Raw genomic sequence first — 13061 nt, forward strand, 5'->3', positions numbered from 1 at the left:
TGTTTCATGGAAGTGTGCCACCAACTAAAAAAATCAGCGGGTAACTGGGGCAAATTTCAATCAATCCTAGCCTGGTTTAGCTCCCATGCACCATGTGCCGGTGATCAGCCAGAATCGATACCGCCTGGCACATGACTGGTGTTGTTATTGCCACCGAACCGCATTGGGCATGACGGAGATCGTACCATGGGCTTTATCGACGAAGGCCCCCTGTGGCGAAGCGGGGACCCCCTTCCACACTGAGATGGGCTTTGGATAGCCGGGGTCCATGGTTCTCTTCTCCTCGTTGTAGCGCCAGTACCTAAACAGAAACAAATGATGAGCCACAGGAGGACAAAGCAGAAGCTGGCAAATATACAGTTTAAACTGACAACAGATGGTGGAGTATTGTCCTAACACATGTTGGGTTAAGGAGTTATTCCATCCGAATGCATTTCAAAGCCGGTTTTGAATGTTCTCCATCTTTGCGAACACATCTATTCTTGATCTTTTTCTTTTTTTTTTCCCGCTTTCTCCAACGTTCCCCACCTGTCTCCTTTGAAGAAATAGGTCTTGGCCACGTCCTCCCACCACACGGCCGTCTCGATGCTCTGGGACGGCATGCCGTGGCTAAACTGGGTGATGTCCCTTGGGTAGTCAGGCTCCAGCTTCGTGTCCTTGTATACCCAGAACTGCTTCCCTGCGTATCAGGAACAAACAGAAGGAATGAATAATTAAAACGAGGCAGACAGGCAGCGGCGGAGATCAGACAAGAGCAGGGAAAGATTCATAGCAAACTTTAGGCAATGATCTGCCGCTCTGAGTTACTCTTTTGGATCTGGATTTTTACCCGATCTATAACAGGTGCTACTCTGGATTATCCACACAAGAATGTGAATCTCGAGTAAAATAGCTTTGCTTTCACAATCCTACCAACTATGCTGTCATCCCTGTTGCTCGAACACCTCTTTCCACCACACTTTGCCCTCCTTCCTGTTAAGTAATTGGGTTAAGCAGCACATTTTTGACACAGTGTGACCCCAGGAAATGCATTTCTGTACCACTGGAGGAGTTGAAGGCTGGGCCAGGAAGAGGCTCTAGTGGGGGGGAGGTGGATGTTCCCAGAGAAAAAGAAAAGCACATTCCTGTCAACGCTGGGAGTCAAAATGTGATAATATCAAAAACCTTTACACATTTATTGGTCTTTCTCCTCACAGTTTTGTTTCATCTCAGGTCAAGAGAAGTCCAAATGGAATGTTTTTGTATTTCTCCCCCCCTCCACGTTTTATCACTTCACCCTGCTTCTTGAGGCGTAATTAGGTCGAAGCGCCCACATCCTGACAGCTGACCAGTTGTTTGTGGTTTTTGCAGTTTGATTAATATTTCAAGGCATAACACGCCTTAGCCAAAGAAAGCAGAAATGTGTATTCAAAAGAAAAATATGAGTGTGCAAGCTGAGGTTATTGCATCTTTATCCCTGGCTAGTTTCTGAATAAACACCAGTGACTGAGTGAGATTAGTGGACATCCTAAACTCCTGCAAGCTCAGCATTAAAATGGCCTGAGCATTTTTACTTAAATATGCAGAAAGTCAGGCAAAAATCCTGCTCATATTCAGAACTTTTTCACTGTTATTATAAAGTCTACAAAAATGTGGATTCATCCTGGAAAACCTAAATTTGAGGGTTTAAATGGAAGGAGATGTAGGACAGGGTGTTGCTTGAATATTAACGGGGAAGAATAGACTCGTATTGGAAAGGAAATTCCTGTCATTTCGTGTTTTTCTCATACGGTTCTACGCTTATTGTGGGTCACGCTTCCTCTGACACGAACACACCACACCCTGAGATTAATAGAGTCTCCCCCCCCTTTACCTCCCAAAAGCAATGAATTCAAGCTGATTCAAACACTCCTCCTCAAAACATACCAGATTCTTTTTCTCTCTCTCAATAAATTCAACGTGAAATATGAGTTTCCTCCTTAGGTTTGGTCATTTTTTTAAAATGGGAGCTGACTTGAATCAGCCACAGTGAAGTCGAGACTCGTCTTCTGAGTTGTGAGGGTTACTTTGATGTTGTGTTGACTCAGTCAGGCCACTGACTAATTTCCTCTGCTTGACCTTAGCTTTGAATGGAGAGTGTAATGTGTAATGAAGATGTCTTACAAAGTCATTAACACTCCTTGAATCGTTCCATGTTTTGCCAAATTACAACCACAAAGTTCTTTCGTTTTTTTATTGGGTTTATTATAAGGAAACATAATTAAATTAAATTAAAATTATTCACCAGTCGCCTACAGGCAGACAGGAAGCTGGAGAAGTTTTTGGCTAAAATTTAATTCCCGAAGCTGACACATTTTTGTTCTACTGTAAGAAAAGAGGCTCCTTCTTATCTCGTGTTTTCATTGCAAACACAACCTCTATGCGACACAGTGCTGAAAAACAGCAGCTAAAACCTATCAGAAAACACTTCTTATCCCAAAGGCAAAGAACTGTCATTTGTTCAGGGCTGCAAGCAGGAAGAGTGCTCTGAATGTGTCTGTTCTCTAAAGTTGAACAGTTTCCAATCTTAGTCTTTACAAGAAATACAGTAGAGGAAGTAGGAAAAAAAACAACTGAGGAAGCACCAGTTGTGATTTGGTGCTTTCAGGATGATTATTAGCCAGCTAAAGGTTGGTCATGACCACAACATGTCCCTCTGCCCTTAGTAAAGTGAACAAATGCTAAGTTCTTTGTGATTAATACGTGCCACGGTGTTTATTTCATACAAACTACTTCACACTGGTAGACATGTAGGGGAGTAAATAAGTCCGATGGTTTTCTCTCTCTCCACTTTAGGGGATTTATAATGTACTGTGTGTACTATATAGCAGTTTATTAGAGTCACAGATGCAACATTTCTTTTCAGCAGGTTATGAATAAATTATATAAAACTACTTCGACTCATCAATTGTAGAAGTTGGAGTGAAAAGTCTTCACGGTGGGTATGAAAGTTTGGTAACAAGCGGGACTAGACGACGTTTCCTCAGCCCTCAGTCACACTGTTTCTTATTTCGCAATCAATTTAGGGATATCTAAATCTGCCAGCATAGTTATAAGGTAATATATCTGGGTTATTGTTATAGCACTTGTCATGATTCTTCAGCAGTAGTGTCACATAAATGTACGACATAACTCAGGATTTTTTTTATGCTTATTCTGCAGTCTTTCAAGGTTTTTGAGGAGAATTTATGAGACTTGAGAGCTGCATTTCACCTTTTTTTTCTGAATTCTCCGAAATGTGGACAGAACAAGATTGTGTGTTGCACGAGTTTAAATGAGAAATAGCATACTGTTAATTTGTATTTACTAAATCCTTCCAGTCCAGGATAGTACGCAGAGTGAAGGAAAAGGCGGTGAAATCCAAACTGCAGGGGTTGCAGCACACGCGTGAGCCGTAGTCTTGCGTTTCCAGGAATTGTTTGGGGTTGAAAATAGAAATTCCGCCGAGAGAAGATTTGTAGTTTTCATACCAGCAAACTTTAATGGCTTGCCTGCATCTCCTTGCATCACACCACCACCCTTCTTTCTTTCTTTCTTTCTTTCTTTCTTTCTTTCTTTCTTTCTTTCTTTCTTTCTTTCTTTCTTTCTTTCTTTCTTTCTTTCTTTCTTTCTTTCTTTCTTTCTTTCTTTCTTTCTTTCTTTCTTTCTTTCTTTCTTTCTTTTTATCCTTCCTCTCTTCTGTGAAGTGTGTGCAAATACAGACTGCCAAGTTTGTTTGACGTTTCTTTCAAGTGTCGTCTTGGCTCTTGACATAATTGGCTTCAAAGCTCTTTTACTGCTTGGTCTACATTTAAATATGTAAAAAAAAATCACACAAGCACAAAAAAAAAAAAACTCTCAAATCATGCATCATTAAAACATAGCTTGCAGTAAAGCTTCTTGGAATCAACAGCGATTTCCTTTTTAGCTACGGTTGATGATTTTTTACTGAATATACATTTTATTTCCACAAGCAACACCAGAGCATATGCATTATTTACAATCAGATGTGTAGGATTATGTTTGAATATTCCAACTAAACTAAACGATCTCTTAATCTTTCCCAGATTTACAACAAAATCTAGTAGCGATTTGAGATAGCATATAAAAGCGTCTTTCTTCTTGCAAATGTAAGCGCTCATAGAAAATTCTTGCAGAATATTGGAAGCAAAGGGTATACAAGCTTAGAAAAAAAACAACAAAAAACGAACAACACTCCCATGTAAACAGATCTTGAGGTAAATCTCGCTGTAGCTAAACGACACACAAGAGAGCTCTCATAAACCAGGATTACGCAGACACAATATTTGTGTCGAAGTTTAGGATCGAGGCTTTCTGAGAAAAACTCCCCACTGGAGAGGAACTGTGAGGAGCAACACGATGAAGGCAGAGATGAGTGGTGCTGGTGAGTGAACGATGCCTCACCTTTGAAAAAGACGAACTTGCCCTCGCTGTTCTCGTAGACGGCGTCTATCTTTGATGGCAGCCCCTTCCAGAAGACGCTGATGAGCATGGGGAATCCCGGCAACACAGAGTTGTCTCTCATCCGCCAAACCCAGTGGTCCTGAGAAGGAAGAAGACGTCATTAGAGTATTAGAGTGATGTTTTTAGGAATACTGTCTTTATATTCAAAAGTAGAAAAGGTAACATTTGTCAGACTAAGAGGTTCTTCGTTTTTCTGCCCGGTTAGCAAAAGGCAATACATCAAATGTCTTCAAGACTTTAAGACTCTTTAAGACAGGTAGTTTTGTGGATATTTTTGGCTCATTTTTGGACATCAGATGCTTATCTAAGGGTGCATTAACTTTTTGGTCTGCTTTAATCAAAATCTGGCCAGTTTGTTCAGAAAGTTACGTTTGTTCGGGTAGGTTGGAATGCACAATCAAAATCTGATGCAAACTCTGGTCCTACTAAAAACCGAGGTGTCGATTCGATTAAAGCAAGTTCTGGTGTGGCTCCAACCAAAAGCGGGAAGCAAAGTATAGCATAGGGCATTCTGAGTAAATATAACCAAAATAAACATGAGAGTCTAGCGCTAACGAGAGAAGTCATTCATGGTGTTTTGCCGAAGACAAAAGAGAAATCCTACCACCGCTAACGACAGACACGACTCAATTTTTGTTTACATTTTGTGAAAAACAACGTTGCACTCATGTCTTCTTCTGGGGTTTACATGTTGTTTCCTTCAGTGGTTCTTGGTGTAGCTCCACCATTGATGAGGAGGCGAACAGGTTTTCTTCAAGGGTTTGGTTCGTTTCACACATTGTGGTGTGAACATGAACCGCACCAGCTGAAGAATCAGTCAGACTGAGAATCCCTGTTCAGTTAGAATCACCAGATCCAGTTTTAACCAATCCTATCGCATACATTTTTATTATCCAATTTTTGAACTAGAGATTTACAGCTGCAGTTCAGACTCTTTAAGAAAAATTGCTTTCACCAATAATACGCAAGATAGCAGGCTGCTAACTTTAGCATCTTTAGTGGTAACGGTTAGCCTGTTTTGCAGCCATGCTATTAAATGGTTTAGTTATCATCCATCACCCTGTTACTGTTTCTTTCCTCTGCTGGCAATGCTGAAAATAATGGCCACTTCTCAAGCCTTTTACTACCACTTGTTGGTCAGTCTAACTGCTGTCTTTACAAGCCTGCTCCATCAAACAACTCAAAAACCCTTTCCTCTTTTATTTCAAAATAGGAGTTTCAAACACAGATAGAATATGATAATTTTAAAGCATCTGCCTCCACATCTGTGGACAATATTTACAGCTAAGAGAGCAACTATACTTACTTTACTTTGAAATTTTTTTTTCGATTTTATTGCTTGCACCACAATAAACTATAAAAATATTCACTGTATCTCTCAGTTGCGACCAGGTTTTACTCTCCTTACACTGGATCTGTCACTAAGAACTCATACATGCGCAGTTGGCATGCTGAAATTCATCTGAGAAATCTAGAAAAATTAATTATTAATCCAGTTTCTATTGCAGATTCTTGATTTCACTGCTCCGATGCAAGAACAACCCAAAAAACAGAGGAGCTTTGTGTACTGCAACCTAGGCGCTGAATTCTTGTGTTTGCTTTGCTCTGCTTAAACAACAGAACCTGCTGTCACTGATCAAACTCTGGCTTGCCTGCTTTGACAGCTGTTATGCCTCAAAAGACACACTTTCTCAGGTTTCCTGGGAATGCCTCCTTTACACACGCAGACGTCGAAGAACACACTGGGAAAACCATCACGTATCTGGGGGCGAAACAATAGCCGGGGCCTTTATGAGGGTCTGATTTCCTCTGGGGCGGCGGGGAGACATGAGTAGCCAAGTGGAAGGTGTGTCCTTTTGATGTTGGGCGAAACTTGATGACAGAGGGCGCCGGGGGAGAGCCAGCTGCGAAAGCCATTAGAGCCCGGTGAGATGTTCCACCCCTTTGGCGATGAACGGCCAATTGAACGTGCTCGGCGCTCGGCCCCAGCAGCCTGACCTCGTACACGCTGAGAGACGCAGTGAGGGAGAGGAGACGACTCATCCTCGTAGCCTGCCTCTTTCGCAGTCAAAGCTGAACCGACTAGTCATGAAACGCGCCTTGCCCCGCTCCCTTTTTCTCTTCGTCTAATCCAATTGTTTCACTGGGACTGCACTCTCCCTGGACTCCGTCTCCTTTATTCTTTTTCGTTTCCCCTTTGTCTCTCGATTACGCCTATCTCCCCCCCTTGCTATGCCTGCTGCCTCCATAGATTTTTAACAGTGCAGCACTTTTCCTCTGTGCGAGGTCTGCCCGGTAATTGAAAACAGTTCAAACTGAGAAATCTAACCCCTTTGACTGGTTCTGACTGTAGAAAGGGCACACTCCCTCTCTGAAAATAAAGCTCGAGCAAGCAGACATCCCTTGCAGAGAATTTTCTGCAGGCGCTTTGCGATTACTTGAAAAATAATCAGGAAATTTCAGCTTTTGGTTCATGTATGTTTTGTGAAAGTGCTTTCACCCGGGCTAGGTTACCACATGTTCTCCATCAGGCTTTGAATTCTGCACTGATCAGTGAGATAAATTAACTATATCCGCCAACAAGGGAAAAAAAAAAATCTACACAAACTGCAGAAAACGTTATCAGACTGTAGATGACTTCAACGCTTTGTAAAGCCAAAATCAATACAGCACAGCGCATTATTGCACAAAATGAGGTGCGGCACATTTCTGATTACCAGAGCTGTGCTTAGAGGCCGTAACAGTGACATAAAGCCCCGTTATGACCACCATTGACATCGATCCCAACGTGCGTCCTCGCCTGGCACGAATGTGTCTGAGGAAGGAGGTGAAAACGTCATTCACCGTTGTGTCAGAACTATAACGGTTTAATGCTGCTTTGTCCTTTGGCACGACATAAATGCTTAAAAAACAATTCAAACAGATGGAGTTTAAATTTTAAACCTAAGATAAAATTTCTACCGCCTTTTTGTTTTTTTGACCCAAATCAACTGAAGATGTACTGAAATATCAGATGGTAACTACACTGGCTGTGACTGATTCTACCAGCTTATCAGGAACTCAAAAATCTTATATTTTGCCAATTTGTGAATACCCCAGCCTGTTCAGTCAGGCTGCTGCAGGATGAGAGAGAGAGCAAATGTTTTAGCTGATAATGGGAAGGTTGGAACAACTACAGCCAATCCATAGCCTGGCAAAACTACACTTTGTTTTCTTACAAGGCTATTAAAAATGTGTTGAGGTTTTAAATTTTACCCAATCGCAAATGTTCGTCTGTGACGTATGTAATGGTCCCGCTCAATGCCACGGACACCGTAACCATCTGTCCTCGACAGCGAGGAGAGAATTACCGAGCCAATTGAGACGGCTGCTGATGTTAATTCAAAACTTGGAAGCGTGGCAGATATGGACTGAATGGTGTCGTTCACTTCCTACAATGTCACTGCTAAAACTACAGGCAGACTACAATTCAAGAACAGCACAGAAAATCAACGTCATCGTTTACAACTTCTTCTGTTCACTGATTGGCTGAGTTAAATGGAGCTATTTAGCTCAATGGGAGAAATCCCAGATCGGAAGGCAACGACCAGTTTTGCTCTGTTTTATCTTTTTGAGCTTTTGTCTTATGGAACAAACCATCGGCAGACTTTTGAAAATTTCAGAGGTAAGGATCTACATTTTCTGATGTATACCCACAGAGACTGCTCTTTCTGTGGTAATAACTCTGCTTAAAGCCTGGGTTGTTTATATTAGATGATAAACCCTGAAAGGATAGAAAATTATATTTCCAATACAGTACAAACAATAACGCAAATGAGTAGCTCACCTACTGGCCATGAATTCCTCTGAAGCTTTCATTACATCTAATGTCCTTTCTATTTAGACTCTAACCAAACCTGTAAATGTGTCTGGGTCTATGTTTCACACCTTAATCAGTAACAGCTATACTTTTAGATAGTTGATAATGAAGCTGGGGCATACATGTTGTAGATACGGTTTCAAATAAAACCCTAATGGGACGACTTGCTACATTGTGGCTTTCCAGCTACATCTTTGCAGAGATGGGAAAAGAGAAAAACACCACAAAGACGTGGCTACTGTGTTCTCATTATTGGACGTGGGAGTCAGAGCATGTCTCAGACATCAGCAATCCTAAGCTGCAAGGGACCCCCCTGGCCTCCCACAATCCCCTGCTCTATAATTGTCCTTATAAATGACTCCTGAGAATATATAATGTATGTCCTGATCTAGTCTAAGGGTCTCATTTAAGAGATTTTATGCTTGATTGAGATCTGGGTCATTCAGTGCAACATCAGCTCAATCTCTACTGGTTTGTGTTGGAAGCAACAGCAGCCTAAGGTTATTACAACACGCATCGATGGATGAATATTACAAAAGCTATCTGTAAGCCACTGAACCTGTAGATTTTATTTCCTTCACTTTCTTTTCAATACAACCACAGCAGCTCACCAACATCCCCTTATCGGGAGGAAATGAGCGAGTCGGTGATGTTTTTGTTCCCTTTGTGGAAAACAAACCTTTAACTATGATTGTTTATATGGAATTTGGCATATTATACATGTACAAAAAATTATATTTTGGCTAACATTACATGTACTTGCTGATCAAGAACAGTACTGGTGTCAGAAAAAAATAGATCTACTATATAAAAACGTTTTTTTTCCCCATATTTTAAACTATTTTTTTCATTAGCATTAGTACCTACTACAGAATGGGACAATTTTTTTATTCAATTACTCGAATAATCGTTTGAATAATTAATAGATGAAATGATAGTTTACATATTTTGTAGTTTTAGGACATTTACTGTGGTGATAATTGTGTCATTTTGAGTTCTATTCAGAAGTACTACCTCTATTGAGGAACTTCTGACACATTTAATTGTTAAAAAAAAGGCTAAGTTTATAATATTGGGTGGCATGTTTGTGTTACGGTTCTTAGAAAACAATAACTGGGCAAAATTGGAAATGGAAATCAATATCAGTCTATGAAAGCCTGAATGTTACATCACTACTTATTTCAAAGTTTTGTATCTCCAAATGTTATTTGGGAAATATTTCCATAATTATATAAAAAGAAAACAGCAGCTTTATTTGATTTTTTGCGAAAATGGATCAATGTAATCATATATCACGAGATAATGGTTGATTTTAAAATAAATGTTAAAATAACTTTTAGAATTTACAACATTTTATTTAATTATAAAATCATTAAAATAGTCAAAATATGTGTGATGACAAATGGACACAAAGTACTCTCACTTTTGCATTTTTGTGTTTAGCCATATTTGACAAATAAGCTTGTTTATTGCCCTCCAGCTCCCAACTTTTAAATCAGGAAAACAATAATCTGCTGATTATTGAGAGTGAAGATTAATATGGCAAAACGTGTGAAGCTGTCAACCATCATTTTTGATCAATAATTACATTTGAGAATATAACAAAATCAATAAGCACTGTAACGTAACGGAGAAACGTCGCTTTCTGCAAGGTTTCGTTCATCTTCTCGGCTTTTTGTTCCATCAAGAAAATATTAAAGCTTAGAGGAAAGTATGTTGTAGCAAATGTTTGACCTAAATCTCCAAATCCCCCATATGGATTTTCTGGCTCTACGAACTGACAAGATATCAGTGAGCCATAAACCCAAAATCCAAACTTCAATAATAATGTCTGAGACTCTACATCCAAGTTTTACAGCAGACAAAAAGCAGAAAGAAGAAAAAAAAACCCTGATGGAGTCCTGGAAACTTTTGCGTCTGGTTGTAGTCAGACGGCGTGGCACGGCGGTGCAGCACATCTGTGGAACAGCTGCAGGGAGCTCGGCTGCAATTAATGCAGAAGAAAAGAACTGGTCATGTATGAATCCATGCATATGGATGAAAGTGTGTCCTACCCCCCCTAATTCCAGTGGGAAACCATATGGTTTGGGAGTTCATTGGGAGTGGGAACGGGAATAGGTGAAGAGGTAAAGCTGGAACCTCTGCAGTTTTAATGGGACATTAACTGGAGAAGCCGAATCCAGACCGTCATCGGTGAACCTTCGCTGACCCCGTGTCGCCTCGCGCCAAAGAGAAATAGCCGGCTGTAAAACTACCGCCCACGCAGGCGTGACGGCTGGCCTGCAGGTTCAGATTAACACGCCTCGTGTAAATTGGGCCTGAGCATGGCTAGGTGGAAGAGCTGGATCCACATTTCATCCACCTACACACTTACTACACACCATTGATATCTCCACTATTTGTCAGGTTACAACCACGTGTTGAGGAGCGTGGCTATATGCCACTGTAAACAGAGATACACGACATATCGGCAATAACATCGGGTAGCTATGTGAACCAATGGGGGCTAAATACAAATCCAAAAAATTTAACATAACATATAAATTCCTCTACTTTTATATTGGTGTGTCACAAATTTGATTGTGGGTGTGATTTGTGAAAAAGGGACGATTTCCACATGGCTGTAGTTACGTACAAAATCTTGGGACATGTTGATCCAATACTGGAAAATGAATGATAAGATCAAAATCAAGACAAGACGTACTAACATAATTAACACTAAGAGGATCAACTTTTGGTAGGGATTTTGCGTGTGTACGTTTTTAGCTAATCCTTAGCTTCTCGTGCTATCGCTGCTTATTCGCCTACTGAGGCCCATTGCAGTGAAGAGTTTAACCTTCGAGTTGCGTCTGCATGAGGAGCTGCTTCTGCTTCGCTTCCACATGTGGATCACTTGAGTATCTAGGCAAAAATGTAACCTCTTTGTTTCCAAAAAAACGGCAACATCCAATCCCCGGTTTCCCTATTTCGAAGTGCCAAGGGGCCGCCTCAGGTGCAAATTGCTGATATTTCCAACTCTGCAAGGTTCAAATGTTGGAGCAGAGGGAAAACTGGCTCATCATTCTAAAGTACATACAGCTATTATCCTGGCACATTAAGAGGAAATGTTCTATTTATGTGTAAATGACTGTAATGTTAATAGGCTCTGATGTGCATTCAAAGAGAGAAAACAATCAAGTGAAAATAACACCCACAGTTACGAGTCGATACGGCTGTATTCATTAGAGCTACACTGCGAGCGAGGCTCTTCTTTAAGTGTGGGGGAAATTTTCACTTTTTTTTGCCTTGTTTGTTCTTCTCAAAATGCAGTTGTGCGCATTTAAATGAAGCTACAACTCATACATCCTCCTAATAAAACATGTCCGACACGACTTATGCATGCAGAAGGTCAGAGTGGAAGTGAAAGCACAATATACGTCAACTTGAGTGAAAAAGTTGCAAAAAGCAGTTTTTATGCCTATATAAAAAAAAGCTTTGCAGCTTTCAGAGTATTTGCACCAGATGAACTCTGAAAGTTCCCAAGCATCTGCAGTCTGCACCTACTGCTAAGATCTCTGCTGTAATGACTTGGCGGAGACCGCACTCCAGTCTTATAAAACAATCAAGTAGGATGGTGAGTAAAGCCGAGCGGCGCAGGCCAAATGGCTCTCAAAACCAACGAAACCAAGCGAATAATTCATGGAACCGACCAAGCACTGAGGAGGCTGCTGTTACAGATGACAGCAAAGCAACGCAGCATAAGCAAACACGAGACTGCACATCATTCCTGAAATGTAAGCCATCAGTTTAAGCTGGTCTTTATGTCACATTTGGAGGCTTTGGCAAGTTCTGAAGGGAAATTTATCAGGGTCTGGAGTAATACAAACATCTCTAATTATGAATCCAGATAAACTTCTTTATAGTTGGGCAGCTTCCTGCGCGAGGGGGGAAAAAAAGGTGTTAACACGATACGTCAGTCATTTCGGAGAAACCTGGCCATGATTTCACCGAGGAAGGAGAAATATAAGAACCACCTGCTCCTCCGGGGGGAATGAGGGGGGGGAAGAGAACGAACTAACATTTTGAATCCAAGTCAAACTCCTTTGCTGGTTTTCGTGCTTGGAAATATCTCTTGACATCCTGAGACGGGGATTACGCTAAACAGGTGTGCAAATCACCGAGTCTTAATGTTGTTGGTGGTCCTAATGAGGTAAAGGCGGCGGGGGCTTTACGGCTTCGTTCACGCGAGTCCTGCAACAAATCATCACTGTCTTCCAGCGTTTTTTGCGAGGATTTTGTTTGGACCTTTGGGAAAACGTGAGCTGGTGCTGCGGAAGCATTTGGAGCTGTGAGAAACGTGAACCAAGCAGTTTCGACAACTCCATCCGAAACTGGTTTGCTGACATTTGCAGCTGTACATGCCTGAAGGGCGGGCGTGATTTTTTTGGCACTTTCCACATCCACACGGTAAAGGCTGAGCTTCTGTACAAGATTTACATTGAGATCTTATTTTTAAATACTTGGGTTACTATTTGAAATAGAAATCAAGGTTTTTCTGGCCTGAACTATCTGAGTATAACTTTCATATTGAAATATAAAAGTCTATTTCCGCTGCCAATCACTGATCCAAGCCAATCAAGAAAATATTGGCCAACTCCAGTCTCTGGCTGATTGAATGGTGAATTTCCAGTTTACTGCATAATAATGAAGGTCTTGAAAATTGTGATACTGAAAACTGTGG

At 41.0% G+C, this 13061-nt stretch overlaps 1 protein-coding gene across 1 annotated transcript in view; it reads right to left on the minus strand.

The window, feature by feature from the left end:
- mmp16a (matrix metallopeptidase 16a (membrane-inserted)) overlaps positions 1 to 13061 on the minus strand; it is a 75397-nt gene that overhangs the window by 6080 nt on the left and 56256 nt on the right. Inside the window, exons 7-9 of the mRNA XM_088001578.1 lie at positions 4423 to 4561; positions 529 to 679; positions 186 to 301 (exon numbers count right to left, since the gene is read on the minus strand). Of these exons, the coding sequence (XP_087857704.1) occupies positions 186 to 301; positions 529 to 679; positions 4423 to 4561 (406 nt within the window). The remainder of the gene's footprint in view (positions 1 to 185; positions 302 to 528; positions 680 to 4422; positions 4562 to 13061) is intronic.

This window comes from Poecilia mexicana, unplaced genomic scaffold (assembly GCF_051168715.1).
Source record: "Poecilia mexicana isolate PSO_F unplaced genomic scaffold, ASM5116871v1 scaffold_20, whole genome shotgun sequence".
NCBI classification, from domain to species: Eukaryota; Metazoa; Chordata; class Actinopteri; order Cyprinodontiformes; family Poeciliidae; genus Poecilia; species Poecilia mexicana.